General features: G+C 42.0%; 1 protein-coding gene across 1 annotated transcript in view; it reads right to left on the bottom strand.

Moving 5' to 3' along the window:
• LOC121614566 (xenotropic and polytropic retrovirus receptor 1 homolog) overlaps positions 1 to 2,965 on the bottom strand; it is a 41,644-nt gene extending 38,679 nt beyond the window's left edge. Inside the window, exon 1 of the mRNA XM_041948503.1 lies at positions 2,536 to 2,965. Coding sequence (XP_041804437.1) covers positions 2,536 to 2,604 — 69 coding nt within the window. The 5' untranslated portion in view covers positions 2,605 to 2,965. The remainder of the gene's footprint in view (positions 1 to 2,535) is intronic.
• Positions 2,966 to 15,538: the final 12,573 nt, after the last annotated feature.

The raw sequence follows: 15,538 nt of genomic DNA on the forward strand, positions 1-15,538 counted from the left end.
TAAAACAATGTGTCAGGAGTGCAGAGGAGATGACTGATTGCTTCTGACTTTGAGCCAGAAAGCTTAGCTCCGCTTCAAACGAACTTGAAAAAAAGACAAATGCATGAATTAACCAATGACTAAAAAATCTAAATATATAAAGGTCTTGCGATACCATGCCAGGTTTTGCTACGAGCTGTAGATATATGTGACTATGCAGAGCACGACGATGATAAGAATACTGCAACTCCTGTCACCAAACAATGCAGACACTGCTGCTCACAGGTACAGAGAGGGGGAGAAAGCCTGGAAGCAGAAACACAATAGCTGCTTTCCTGCCATATCTGTCTCCACAGAACAGAAACAATACATTAGATTACACCTCTTGCTGCAAATGTATATCTTATTTATATATATACATACTGACATGGGCTGTGATGAAATGCTCCCCCCCAGTCAGAACTAAGGCAAAAGAATAAATTGCTGCATTATTTGCAGCAATGAATACATGACAGCAACAACAAGATCCATGTCTGACAGTGCATTAACTTTATGGCTCAGCTCAGGTTCAGTTTTGGATCTGGTTCTAGGTTGAAAGACTGGTGGCTGAACACCACTCTGTGATGGATTAGAAGTATTCCCAAATGGACATGGAAGTACATGTGGTTTTGTGCATACTACACTGGGTATCTACATGCACAGATGTGTTCACATGTTTGTCGACGCTTACAGTCAGAGCATACAGTCAGCACAGCCATAGGTTTCGGACCGCACAGGGACAGTCCTATGTCCCTGATGGACATGGGCAGGAAGACAACATTTACATCACACAGACCCTCGCACAAATGCAGAACCAGTAGGCACCATTTACATATAACATCACTCTATGATCACGACTGAGCAGCAAGGTTTTGCTGTTCAACAAGCCCAAACAAGTGCAGAGAGTAAGACCGTGTGAAACAATCTTGCTGATCATGTCTCATCAATTTCTCAAACATTATGCATAATGTACAAACAATTTAGGCTCATCGCCCTAAATGTCCTGAATTCAGACCTCTTGTGTGTTTAGAGTAAGCAGCTTGTGACAGAAGTTTAACTTGTTATTTCAGTGTGTCACAAAATGTTCAATCATCTCATTTTCCAGTTGTAACCACAGATTGCAGACGTTATGCTGCCACTCAAAACTGCAGTGTTATATTTTAGTTCAGTTATTCTTTACTTAAGTTACAAATGGTATATTTTTATTGTCTTCGTATATTCCCATTTCTGGTATATTTTTATTGCATTTACAAATATTTTACTGCATGTCGGTTTATTTTATTCTATTATCTTCATTTTATTTTATAATCTTTCTTATCGTTCTTATTATCTTGTTTCTAACATGGGGGTTGCAATGCAAATTTCATTGACATGTCATGCTCAATGACAATAAAGAAATCTTGAATCTTGAAATGTTGAAAGCTGTCTTCAGATTAAATTAGAGGATCTGCTACTGGACTCAGATTGGATAAAATGCTATCAAACCCTAACCTCAATTTAATTCATACATTCTGATTTACAGTGAACACCTGTCCTGCAGAACTGGTGTCATCTGTGTGACAGTTTAATTTAATGAACATTAGGCCTCCGTGCCAACTGACTGTGTAACACCATGTAACTCTGACATTGCCCCAATTGCTGTGGACCCGATTACAAATTGATTTCAAATTGATTGCTGGCTATGAAATTTATTCAGCACAGAGACCAGCTGCGTTACAGTTTGAATGGCACCTATAAGATAGACACAGCATTCATAAGACTTATATAAGGATGAGCAACATGTTCCTGCAGTGTTAAATACTGTACTGCAATATACAACCTTGAAAAGCATGCTCTGACTACCAACTCCTGGATCTTTTGAACTAATTTGTTTACGCTGTCAGCCCTGCGCACAAATCAAGGTACCATAAAGATAAGTGCTGAATTGCAAGTTTTAATAGCATTAATGGATCAAAGGTTGCAGCCTGAGCTATCAACACCTCTGAACGCGTGACCCCGCGCACCCTGCCGTTGGAACACCAGCAGCACGACTGCTGAGCTGGGTCAGCATTTGGGGACAGACAGCAGGGTTAACAGGCGCAAAGATTGACTATCTCAATAAACGATGACTCAGCTCTCGTCTCATGAACACATTCCAAGCAGCTTAGAGGACAGACACACACGGCTGTGGGGGCCGGTGTGCGTTAACAGCTCGGCAGAGTCTGATGTGACCGAGGTGCTAACCTGCAGAGCAACACAACAAACCTAACGTTAGCTTGTCGAGTTCGCTAGCTAGGTTTGGTTGCTGCTGCTGCTTGATTCACGGCCGTATTAATTGTAGAAGTCCGACTCTTCCTGTTGTACAACGACGGGAGTTGGAAAGACAAGCAAGCTATCTCTGTCCATATCCAAATGGTTCTGAACCGAAATAACGGGCACGAAACTGGCTGAAATGTAGCCATTCCGTCAGTGGCTCCTGTAAGCTAGTCAGCGAGCTACTGGCTAGCAGAGTGCAGGTTTAATACGAAGCTAACTTACCTCATACTGGATGTACTGCTTTCTCCACTCCGGGGTGATGTGGGCTGAGAGATGCTCTGTGAATTTCATTTTGACAGTTTGGTGGTTTCCTCTCCCCTGCTTTTATAGTAACCAGGACCGGCGGGTCCGGGGAGCAGCGGACGGTTTTGTGGTGCTGGTTTACACACTGACGTTTACACAGAAACTGTCATCTGAAGATTGCGATCGGGCTGCTCGGTCAAAGACAGAGAGATGCCCTTTTTGTCTTCACGTTAACCTAGCTATCTACCGGCACACGTTTCTGTCGTTTTAGACACGCTCGACGAAATGCTGGTGAAGTCATATCTTAGCTAAAGTAAAATGCCTCAATTTGGTCTTAACCGCAGCGCCTATGTCGCAAAATAGCGGTTAGTTTCTGGTAAACAGGCTCACAGTGCTGCCGCTAGCTGGGTCTTGCTATATTTCCCCCCTCCTCTCTCGCTGTTGTTCAGCCTCTATCTCTCTCCACCTCCTGCCCCCCGCTGCCTTCAGGTGCAGTTGGAAATATTAACACAAACAGGCTTGAACGCAGGTTAGCATGCTGTTGGCGAGCGAAACGAGGTGTGGTGTTCGTCGGGAAACGTCATTCTACCCGGACAGGTCGTTTTTAACCTTGATGGCGGGGCAGTGAGCTGGCTGTCATAGAAAGGGGAGGGATAAACAGTGATACAGTCACAGTCTATGTTCAGCTGCTGTCATTTGAAGTCTCGTTTAACTCAGACATTACTGTTCCTGTTGCTCACGCACAGATGGTGTTTTCCTGATTCGACAAAGATCACTTTGTCCTTGGTGTTCAGTCAAAAAAGCCCTGCGGCTGCTTCACACTGCACCCTTCCACTACCTCTCTCTGCCCTCTGTATTTTATTAATTTGTGCTAGATCCACTGCCGTTTTACTCCTGTTCAATTTGGAAAGTCTGAATTATAGCATTACAATAATTGATTCTCTCTACGGATAGTTCAGGAGATTCTCTTAAATTTTATCTCTTTGAGGCACTTTCCTTACAATTCTATTTATGGCTTGCATTTCCGTGAATAAAACTTTACTTTTAATATATATTCCGATGACACTGAATGCCACATATGACGTGTGACGTCGCCAGCCAACTTGGGGAGAAGGTGACGTAGATGTAGATTGTCTTTTCAGCGAGGTGGGGAATATTCAGGTGGAAAGTTTCCATCACAGAGCTGTTCTCTGTGTGTCTGGTGAGACTGCAGTCACAAGATCCAAAAATAAACATACACAGACGAATGTAGCAGAATGCTGTATACCCAGGTACAGTGACTTTATGGTTGTTTATGATTGATATTTTTTTAGAGGGAAGCATGGAAATTTAACAAGAGAGAAATATAGTAAAATACTGTGATACCATCAGTTGCATAGGAGCAAAGTCTTATTAAAGAAAAAAAAGTTGCACGCTTCAAAGGGAATTGTTAGAAGGGAAAAATGGACAATTGGGAACCAATAATTTATAAATATAAAATCTCTGACTATATCTGTGTTTGCTCCTGAGTTCATTGGCGTATTACCAACCAACACTGTACTTATCTTTACAAGCTGCAGCTGCAGATGTGCAGGTCTTCCCATTTCTAGCATCAACTGTTGTGTACGCTCTCATTCTCTTAAGGAGGAACTTCAAAATGCTTTGTTAAACCACCTTTAATACAGTTATTATTAGTTCACATCCATATCATATTACCATTATTGTGAATACTAAGCCACTATGAACACATACAGTCTGACATCTTGACTATATTGTTTAAAGTAGCCATAAAATGTCTGTAGTCACACAATCAACAGATAAAGACATTACGGTGCCAACAAGGAGCAGCAACCTGTCATCATAAAACAGATCCTTGATGATTTTACACAACAAAGAAAGTGATAAACAAAATGAATCACAGACTCATCAGGTTGGACCTTCTGTGAAGCACAAAGCATTAACTCTGTTAATGGAACATCTGAACTTGGTGTAGGGTGCAGATTTTGGTCCCAGGCCAAAAACGTGTAATGCTGGACTCTCTGGACATCATTTCTGGAACTGATGCTGACGCTGATGCTGTTGAAGCTTGTTTTGACTTATCGTGAAATATTACCTATAATTCAAAGGTATCTTAAAGGTATTGTTCAAACAAGACATCACATCGCAGCAGGCGTTGTGATTGATTAATACATTTGCTTGTCTTTGACTCTTTGCTGGTATATTTCTTTATATATCTTCAGCAAGAGTAAATGTGATAAGTAGAAATAATGGATAAGAGATTAAATCAACAGCTACTATTGTAAATATGTGGTATTCGTAGCAGCAGCAGTAGTGCTGCTAGAAATGATAGTAGCAGCTGTAGTGCAGTACAGTATTTGTGGTGGCAGTGAACGCTGCAACAGTAACAGTAGTATTCAAAGTGCTGTTAGTGGTCACATAAGCAAACCCAACACTAGTAGCTATAATATATAAGACATTTGTTTTCCGCAGGAATGTTCTCACTGTTTCACTGTGGAGGGTACATTTATTTCAAAGGGGAAATGTGAACTGTTGCGCCCCATTAATAAAGATTTGACTTCTGTGCAGCCTCAAAATGAAAGACAAATGATCAGAAGGCATGAAAGTGTTTAAAATCTATCGAAGGGAAAACTGTACATCTCTATAGAGAACTATAGAGAAAATTGCTCTAATAAGAAATAATCCTGTTTTATGATATCAAGGTAGCTTCTGGGTGGAAGGATGATCTTCATGAATTGAACTCTTTTTCCTTTCCTTCCTGTTCTAAATTGACTGTGGACATCAGTTTTTAATGTTTGGACTTATTTCATTCCATACAGACCCCAGTCTTTAGAGAGAATATCAGTCACCTGTTGACATCTTCCACAGGCAACAAGCTGTTGTTGTTCCTGTGTTGATCCAAGCCCTTTAAAATACCTTTGAGGTCAGTCACTGTGTGAGCCTGTTGTGCCACCTACAGGTCGACTAACAAGCACCCACATCTCACATACAGCACATCCCCCCGTGTTATACATGTCATTACATTCACACATACCTCTAGTCTGAACATTGGTGAAGAGAGTTTGGCCTGTCTAGAATTTATAGTTGACAACAAATTATTTACATTACAATCTTCAAATACTGAGGACCTCTCTTGCACCATCATACCTGACTATAGTAAAAAGCTGTGATACCAGCAGACTGAACTGATCTTTCCTTTTGCAGATGTATTATTGACATGCAGCAGCAGATTCTTTCTTTTTGCATCTGTTAACTGAACAAAACCTGATGAAACTGCATCAAGTTCTCAGCATTTTTGTGCATGACCATTTATATTATTTTAAGGTCCATTATCATTATTATTGTTCTTTCATTATTATTCATTTAGTTCTCAAATTCATTGGGCCAATAGATCAGAATAACATTCTTCAAAATAGTGTGTGAGTACATGCGATGTAGCTACAAGTGGAATGAATGTAAAGACAAGGTCCTCATCAGGCTGAGTTCAGGAGATTAAACACTGCATGCTGTATATGTTTGTTTTGGAACATTAAATACCTTGAGAGCAAAATGTCTGTCTCTCTGTCTCAGTCGTGCACAAAACAATCTGGTTTGCTTATAGTCTTGACTAAATGTAGTGTACATGATGTGAACTTTCTGCCCAGTGTGCAGTCATGCTACATCAGCCTCCTAATTCAACACAGCTGAGTGTGTTTCAGTGACCGCAAGGTGAGCTGCAGAAGTAAACGTGTTCTGCACTATTCTCTGGCTTCTCCTCAGCCTGCTCAGGTGGTCCTCCTCTGCTGCCTGCACTGCTGTGCAGCATGCCTGAGTACGACCACTGTTACCCGGCAACCACGTGCCATTTATTTTGAGTGATGTCTCAAGCTCATTTGCATTATTTGCATGACTTGATTCAATTTGCATATAACAGCATCTGATGCCTGCAGTTGTACTAGCAGAACTGAGATGAACCTAAACTTAAACTTTTTGTAACTTTCTTGGTTAATGATTATTGGTTAACTTTAGGTGAGAAACCACATGCTTAATGGAAGCTACAAAGGTTGCATGTTGTCTTCATGTCTTGGTGTTGCTATATCGTAAATGATTGCGCATTTTGTTTCTGTGATCACATTTCGCTCTTTAAAAATACACTGTGCTGCAGTTGCAGCTCCTCATTTTGTTGATGCAGAGGGATTAATATGACAAACATCCATCTTAAAATACATTTGAGCATGTAACTGGATCAATAGAGAGAAAAACAACGTCAGATTACATAATCTCTGCGTGTGGATGGATCTGAGTGGGTGTGCTTGCATTATACTGTATATGTGCATAAAAGATGACTGTAAATAGGATTTTGTGACAGAAGCTGAACCTTCGTGAATTACTGAGCGAGGCTGAGATGACATACTGCCTGTGGTAACATCCAGAGAGCCAGCAGGACTAAATGTAGAGCAATCATTACAGAGGATTAACAGGCAGCCGGGGTCAGATTAGGCTGGCTCGCCCTCTATAACAAGGTTGTTTAGATGTAAACAAGCCGCTGTCTGCCGTTTTAAACAGACAGAAACAAACAGAGTCATTACTTTCAAACTGCTGTAGATGTCAGAGGCAGCCATGTTGGCAGCCAAAACCTGCTCCATTAGCATTTCTGCTGCATGTGACAGTCCCTCATGATGCTTCTTTGTCTCCAACTCAAGTGTTTTAAACTCATTGAGCTGCCACAAGTTGCAAAGATCTGTTTCCCTCATGTAAAACAGCCAATTGAAACCCAATTTCAAGGTCATGTGATATCGCCCTGTTCAAACCATATGCTGCCCTCAGACAGCATTTCAGTAACAGCCCACAGTGTCTCCTTAATGCAGTTTAGTGGCAATTAAGACCCATTAATGTTCATGTTAGATCCTCAGACGGCACAACTGTGATTATTTATTCATCACGATCCTCAGTCGCTCAACATGTTGTCATTCCTCAGTTTAGCTATTTGATGGCTTGCTGTGGTCCTTCCTCATTTGCCACATTCCAGCACAATTAACTCCAGTTCTTATAAGTCTGAAACCTTATACTGAAAAAACACATCAGCAAATCAAACACATCAAATGTACAATAGATTTCACTTTACAAGATGACAGTGACAAATGTCAGCAATGTGATTTCTCACTTCATCTGTACATGCAGAGGTAGAACGTTCTTTACACCCATTACAGTACTCAAAGGCCGTACACACCCACACAGGTGTTGCCAAAGCTATGCTGGGAATTTCATGAGGTCACCTGACTGCATGCACCAGTAAGAATAATAAAGATGCCACTAATCCATTTAGCAGGTACAGGAGTCTGAAACGTGTCAATCAAGCTCAGTCTGTCCACACCCACAAATTAGACAGATCTAATGAGCCAGTATATGTGCATGCAGCATGTGTTTGGGTGGACAGTGGGTCATACTGTCATATTCAGTGTTATAAAGTAGAATTCATGCGAAAAACGCACAGTCAAAACTGAGACATACACCCTCAAACGGCAAATGTGCTGGAGTTTAAGCTGCATTTTGGTGCTAGGCACAAACGACCAAAGAGAAAAGATGGCTCCAGTTTGATTCTCAAGACAGTCGGACACAATGATATGGACAGAAATGCTGTCACTTTCTCCCCTGGATCTGGGGAGTGCCCCCACTACTGAACACGGACATCAGCAAGAACCCAGTTCCACAGAGACTCACTGACAATATAAGATCCGCCCCTGGACTGGGCTGGGACAGGATCAGCATCAGCTGTAGAACAATTCAAGATATGAATGCTAGCATCATCATCATGAAGCTGGTGGCCAAAGCAGTGAAAACGACGTCAGTGCAGGGCTGTGGATAGGTGCTCTCAGGTGTGAATGTCCCAGGCACAGGGAAATGACCTGTACATTGTTCAGTGTTTCATACAGTCTGTGCACATACAGTGCAACCTTCACTATTCTACAGCAAGGTGAAGGGACAGAAACCTGATGAGGGCAGGTCAACGTGTTCTGCCAAGCCTGAGCAGGACCACATCAAGGCAGAATCTGCAGTCCTTCTGCACTCAGCTGCCAATTGATTAGGCACACCAGGCTAAAACTAATGAAGTTTCAAATGTTCAGTTCGTTTTGGAGGCTTGTGTGGTACTGACAGGTGTTTCTATTATTTTGTCCACACCACTTACAAAGCTGATTAAAATGAAGCAGAATAAAAAATAATAACAACTGAATTAATTAAACATAGAAAACCATCAAAATGAAACGTTGCTGACTTCTCCTCAGTCGTGGGTTGTTTGTCTGGTGTCCTGCTGACCACGGGCCCTCGTCAACAGCTCAAAGAAACATAACAAACATGATTTCATCACAGTAATAAAAAGACTTTATTTCTGAAGATAAGTACAGGTTAAAAAGCATTGGAACACATAATATAAATATATAAATGACACAATTTGAAATGATTTCAAACTACTTTAATAGAAGTTAAAATATAAGTAAATATATCAAATGTTAATATATATTAGAGTTTGGGTCCTGAATAATGTATATCTGTGCTCATGTCACCTTTTCTCACAGAGTTCAGATTTTCTGTGTATTAGTTTTGATTAATGGAACTATGTCTCTCGTTGAGTTCCAGTGCTTTGACACTTCATGACACTTCCTTATTTGATGAGAACTGCTCATAAGCCAGATTTTGAACAGATGGCATGTTTCAGGAGTTTGCTGCACACACTTCTGTTTGGGGCTCTGAGACACTGCAGCTGGAAAACAGGGTTAATGTGTTCTGATGTGCTCTGTGTCTGTGGTTGGTGCTGACAGTACTTTACATGCAGCATTACTCCTCCCAAATCCCAGATGAGTTTATCTGGGCTTCTGTCGTTGGGGTTTGATAGCAAACTGTTCATAAGAGGTCTAGCAGGGAGTTTGACCTCTGGGGTCTAACTGACCTCGAACACAGATGACGTCTGTGTGTTGGGTAACATGCTGAACGTCTGAAGTCTGTGTCTTTGTGGCAAACAAAATGAAAAGCCCATATAGTTGTAATGTTGGATAGTAACTTAGTATTGTACTTGTTTATTCCCCATTTATGCTACCTCACCACATTGTACTCCACTACATTTATTCAACAGCTAAAGGCACTAAGATTTTTCACACAAAACATGTGATCCACATATATGATGCATTATTATAGAGCAGCTCCACCAACTACATTAATTTACTACTTATAGATTAGTACATCAGCATACTCAGCATAATGTGTGCTAACTTTCAATACTTTGAGTAGATTATGTTCTTTTACATAAATACTTTGAATGCAAGACTTTTATTGTATAGTATATCAATAATAATCTGAATACGTCTTCCACCACTGGATATTTGTTCATACGTAACATGTAAAACATGAAATATGTACACATTATAAGAAGCTCATTTCTGTGCCATCAAATGTGCAAGTCCTCTTTGAGGCAAATGGAAGAGTTAACACTTCAGTGCTTTAATACATAATGAGTTTTAATACAGTCAGAATAAAAAAAAAACAGATTTTGCAATCATTATTATTTCTACACGTGGAGCAGTGAGGTGTGCAACACCACAAACAATGAAGAAGCAAAGCTAATTTCCCCGCCAGTGATATTCATCCCTGCCCACAGCATCACAAATGGATTATGGACAATAGCCTCTCACAGAAATCATTATATGAATACAGAAGAGTATGGTACAGTTGTGATAAAGAGTCCAGAGAGAGGCATATCAGCACACACTCACATATATACAGCAGTGTTCCACATATTCCTGACCAAATTCCAGCCATTCTGGAGCAGCGAGGCTCCTCTCTTGGCATTCACCGCGTGCCTTAATTGACTGATTTTAAATCAAGGTCCACTGTGAACACTGAGAGAGGAAGCCCAGAGTCAGAGAGGAAGAGAGACACGGGGACAATAACCTTGAGGTAGAAAGTGCTGAGATCAAACAAACCATGTATCTTTAGTAGTCCTGTGCACTGTGAACACTGTCTCCTGAAAAGCCAAACTGCAAGTAGCTGTCCAGCATTTTCTCTCTCAACATTGCAGCAGCAGTGGATTCCTGGGATTCTGCAGTTCTGCCACAGCCGCTTCAGTGTCACCTATGAAGGAAATGACTTTACAGACAGAAAATATGACGAGATGAAAAACAATCTCTGCTTTACTGTCTGACTTGTTTAGAAATACACTTCCTCACTGACAATATTCAAAGGTCACACATATACCTGCTGATCATCTTCCTTTCTCTCTCTGATTTATGTCCGCCATCAACTGTTTACAACGGCCTGTCCTAAGAGACGGTATTGACAGTATTGAGAAGTGAAAACCAGGCACAAACACCGATAATATTCCCTCTCTCTTTTTCATGACATGTCAAGGACACATCAAGCAGGCAGCCATTACAGAGCAGAGCCCAGACTGCAGGGATCTACTGTAAATGAGGCTAAGACCAGATTTGATGGAGTCTTATCTGAATGTAAACAGATGGAAACCGGAGCACCTGAATCACTTAATCATGGTGAGAAAGACGCAATGAAGTGTGCAATAAGGGCGTTTTTTTTCTGGGAATCCTTTCTTCTTTTCTTGTGCAAAATGGTTACACAGTGTCAGTCCCGTCATGAAAAGCAACTAAAATACTCTGATCCATACAAGGTGGTGATATTCAAACGCTATGATGGTCTAAATGGATGATTACAATGATATTATGGTATTTTTGAGGGACTATAAGCATCCTCCAGGCACCGCAGTACTGTAAACACAGCGCTGAGCATACAGACACATTGTCCCTGCTGGAATATTGTAGTGATGATTAAAGATATGGATCATGAACTATCAATAAGGTCACAATAAACTCAGTATTGACGAGCACAGACACACAAAACGTCCCTTCAGGAATGTTATATAAGAGTGATTTTTCATGTCACCCCTCCCGACATGAAATGGAGCAGATTATTACAGTATGTAGGCCGGACCATGCAGCATTAGCCTCTATGCACCACCAGAGCCTCAAAGACCACATTTCCTACACAATAAAAACACAAAATATGCACTTTGAGAGGAAGCTAGGATATCTATCGATGGACAAATAGATTTTCAGTCGGAATGAGCCATTTGGTGCAGCTTACATCAGTCTCTTTTACGCACAAAGGCAGCCTCTCATCGCCAGACATCGCTTCAAATAACAGGAAATAATTGCCTAAATATGAAGAGCGTTGATGTCCGCAGTGAAACACGGAGCAGCTCGTCTGCTTGTCGCATGATCTCCTCCAGGATCCATCCCGAAGCCTTCGCATCCTGCCTCCTCCTCCTCTCCTCTCCTCTCCGCTCCACATCCTTTCATGCGGGACAAAAAGACATTTCTGCTGGAGAAAAAAGAAAAGACCTGAGTCCCGTTTCGATGAAGCGCAGTCTCTCTTCCCTCTCACTGGGTGGTGAAAAATGATCTCGGTTAATTGGTTTAATATTCGAGACGGATTTGTTAAATGAAATCAAAGTGTTTGGATTCATCCTCCCGGACAGTGCGGACGGGCGGGCGGTGGATTACGCACAGAAGAAGGCTTCAAGCGGCTGGGGGGGTTGACGTCACCATGCAGACAGATGCTCTCTCTCTCATCCCCCACCACCACCGCCGCCACCCCTCCCCCCTCTTTGCCCTTGAGACCGGGATAGGCCTCCTATACAGCTGATGCTGCTGTCACTTTGCTCTGTTTCCTCATTATTCAGCACTTGGACAAGTCCAACACAATGATCATGAGTTAGAGCGAGAACTGAAGAAATTATCACGTTTTAGATTTTCAGTCAACAATAAGTTGAGCATGATGATGACACAAAAGGCAAAGTAACTACAATAAGTCAATATGAAAGTCTATAAAGTGGCATTTCAGTTTATTTGCAATGTACTAACTGCATTTGTGGACTTATGGTTTATGACAATCCCCCAACCTATGAAGGCAGCTATGAAGACACCGAGGTCCTGTTCTTGGTGTTTTTATTCTCAGAATGTGTCGATATTAACAACCTCAGGAGCAATTATTAATCTAGAATGACCCAAATTGCCTGTGGTGTGTTTTAATGTGTTAAGGGGCTAAAACAGTGAACCCAGGAGCAGACGCAGAGTCAGGTGAGAGATTTAAGATGATTTAATGCTGGACAAAAGGAATGGGGTATGTGCTGGATCTACTTACTGCAGATCAGATGATGGTGAGCAGTTAACCCTCACCCCCTCAATCTATTCGCCACCCGACCAGGCTTGTGCGGGTGTGCAGCACTGAATTCACAAATGAATTCGGCCCAATATTCCTCCCAATCCGGCAAATACTGCACACACATGTCACCAAGCATCGTTAATGATCCAAGGTTGATCCTAGGCCAGAATGGGCCTTCTTCCAAGACCGTAGGCAGCGACGCAGATTATTCTGGACAGAGGGAGAACAACATCCTAAGAGGGAAACAAAGGGGGTTGATACCCAAGTGAGCTCTCAAAAGTGACGGTGAGGAATGCTGTGTTACCATTAGATTGGTTAGACCAGTGATAGTCCATAGCTATGTGTGGCCAGGGATGGTTGTATTGAGGGAGGGTGAGGCAGACTGGACGTGGGTTTAGTTGAGGTCATGTTTTGGGCAAAGACCAAGCAGGCTGAGACAAACATCCTTCTCCATAAAGGGCCACCAAAAGCACCAATGTAGGAAAGCAAGTGTCCGGGGTGACAGGTCAACTGGGTGGAGTTAGCCCACCGGAGAACATCAGGACACACAGAGTCAGGGACAAACAACGTGTTAATAGACCATTACCTGGGTCGACCTGGTCTTGCAGGCCTTGGCGGACATGGAGCAGGTGGATGGCAAGATGGAAACCGGCCCAGAACTGCAGTCGTCAGTAGTGAAGAAGTGGGAAAGGCCGTTGGGCTCAATGTTCATAGAACCTGGATGATCGCTGAGTGTAAAATTGAACCAAACAAAAAAAACACCTGGTCCACCTGGCTTGCTGGGAGTTCAGATGTTTGGCGATCTTGATGTGGCAGATGTTTTGTGATGTGTTCACACAACCATCCATCAGACTCTTCAAGAGTCAACTTAAGAGCCAGTGTTGCCATGGTTACCAATGTCGTAATTTCTCTCTGCAAAGACAGTTTACGAGAAAAGAAGGCACATGGATGGAGTTATTGATCAGAGGGGAAATGTTGAGAAAGCACAGCACCTACCCCAGTGCTGGAAGCATCCACCTCCACAATAAAGTGGAGCTCTGGCACTGAGGTGAAGCAGCACTTGAGCTCAAGAAATGCTGACCACCTTGGGGTTCCAGCGGGATGGGGGATGTGGTGGAGTTGAGAGTGGTGAGGGGTGCTGCCGGATGGCTGTAGTTGTAAATGAAGCGCCTGTAGAAATTAGCTGGCCACTTGGTAACTGTGGAGACCTTGGCGGGGTCTACTTGCACCTAATGAAACATGAAATTCACATTTCTCTGCTTTGATTAACAGCTTGTTCTCCAACAGCTCCCTCTGTAGATATAAAGAGCTCATTCTAAGGTGACAAAAACATGATTCTCATTTTCAGGTGATCATACACCAATGAAAATATACTTAGGAATATTGCATCATATTATATATTCTATATACATATAATATCATATTCTGCCAATAGATTGGAATGAATCCTTTATGCTGGACCTTTAAGTGGATGATAAAACATTAGTCCTGTCTGATGTTTTACACATAAACCTGCCCACATCCACATCTACTAGCTTTTACATCTGACAGAACTCCAGCCCAGTTTTCTGTTCTCTCATCTGAACGACTGTGACATGACGGCACCTTCCCACTAACAGCGTTTGACAAATCACTGCTTCCACATTTGTCACTCTTCTTGTTCTACACTTTGCCAGATCTCCTGAATGACACTGATTTCCTGTATGAGGGCATTTCAGCAGAAATTGCCTTAGGAACTGATCTATTCAACCTCTGAGGGTGAAATCAGTCTTCGAGAGCTGTGACACTTCATGAAAGGAGTGAGCGGCTGTAGGACTGGGAGCCAGTCCAACACTGAAATGATGGAGTAGTTTTTTTTGACTGGAGACGGTGTGGTGACGATAAGCCTGGAAGTGCTTCCTCCCGTTTCATCAGGTATATGGTGGTAACTCTCTGGTCAAGCTGACACTAGTTTTACGTCATGCTCCCTAAATGGAATCAATAACAAGTTGTGTTTTGGCAGCATGGCCAGAGAGGAGCAGATTGGAAAGTTCAATGACACTTCAGTGTACCATCACTCTCTGATGTGTTACATCACCAAACACATTCATCAGATGGAGGCTGGAGCAGCAATTCTGACCACATGCAGCTATCTTTTCTCTCTCATTCCCTCTACATGTCCTGTCTTTTCAGCTTTCTACTCCTTGTATAATCATCCTCTTCCTCTCCTCCTCTCCCCTTTCCTCTCTGCTATACCTCAGGATATTTAATGATTAACATATGATTGTCAGTTAAACCACATATGATGTCCATTTAACAAATGATGCTATTGATCTGTCAGAGGTTTAGACAGGACTCTGACCCAGCAGCAGACTTGTTGAACAGGTCAGGTTAATAAGGCATTTTACTCATTCAGGCTTTCAGTCAGTGCTGCAAAGTAACTGCATTGAGTCGAGCACTGAACTTCTGTATCATGTTGAGGTTTTTGCACTTCACTTGAATATTTTCATCCTTTGCTACTTTATGCTTCTGGTCTACTACATTTCAGAGGCAAATATTGTACTTTTTACCCCATGTATATGACAGCTGTTACCTTTCAGATTGTGATTTTATAAAATGCATAGGACGATCTTATAAAACCCAGTACATATTTAAAGATTAAACCAGTGTTCCTGACATTTTCTGCATATGACCCCCTATAAAAGCAGAGTCTGGGCACCTTTTGAAGCTTCACATGTGTGGGAGTTGTTATCAGTTCCAACAAAGAGACGTTTCACCTAACTTTTCACAAGGCTTCATT

Source organism: Chelmon rostratus, chromosome 12, assembly GCF_017976325.1.
Source record: "Chelmon rostratus isolate fCheRos1 chromosome 12, fCheRos1.pri, whole genome shotgun sequence".
Classification (NCBI taxonomy): Eukaryota; Metazoa; Chordata; class Actinopteri; order Chaetodontiformes; family Chaetodontidae; genus Chelmon; species Chelmon rostratus.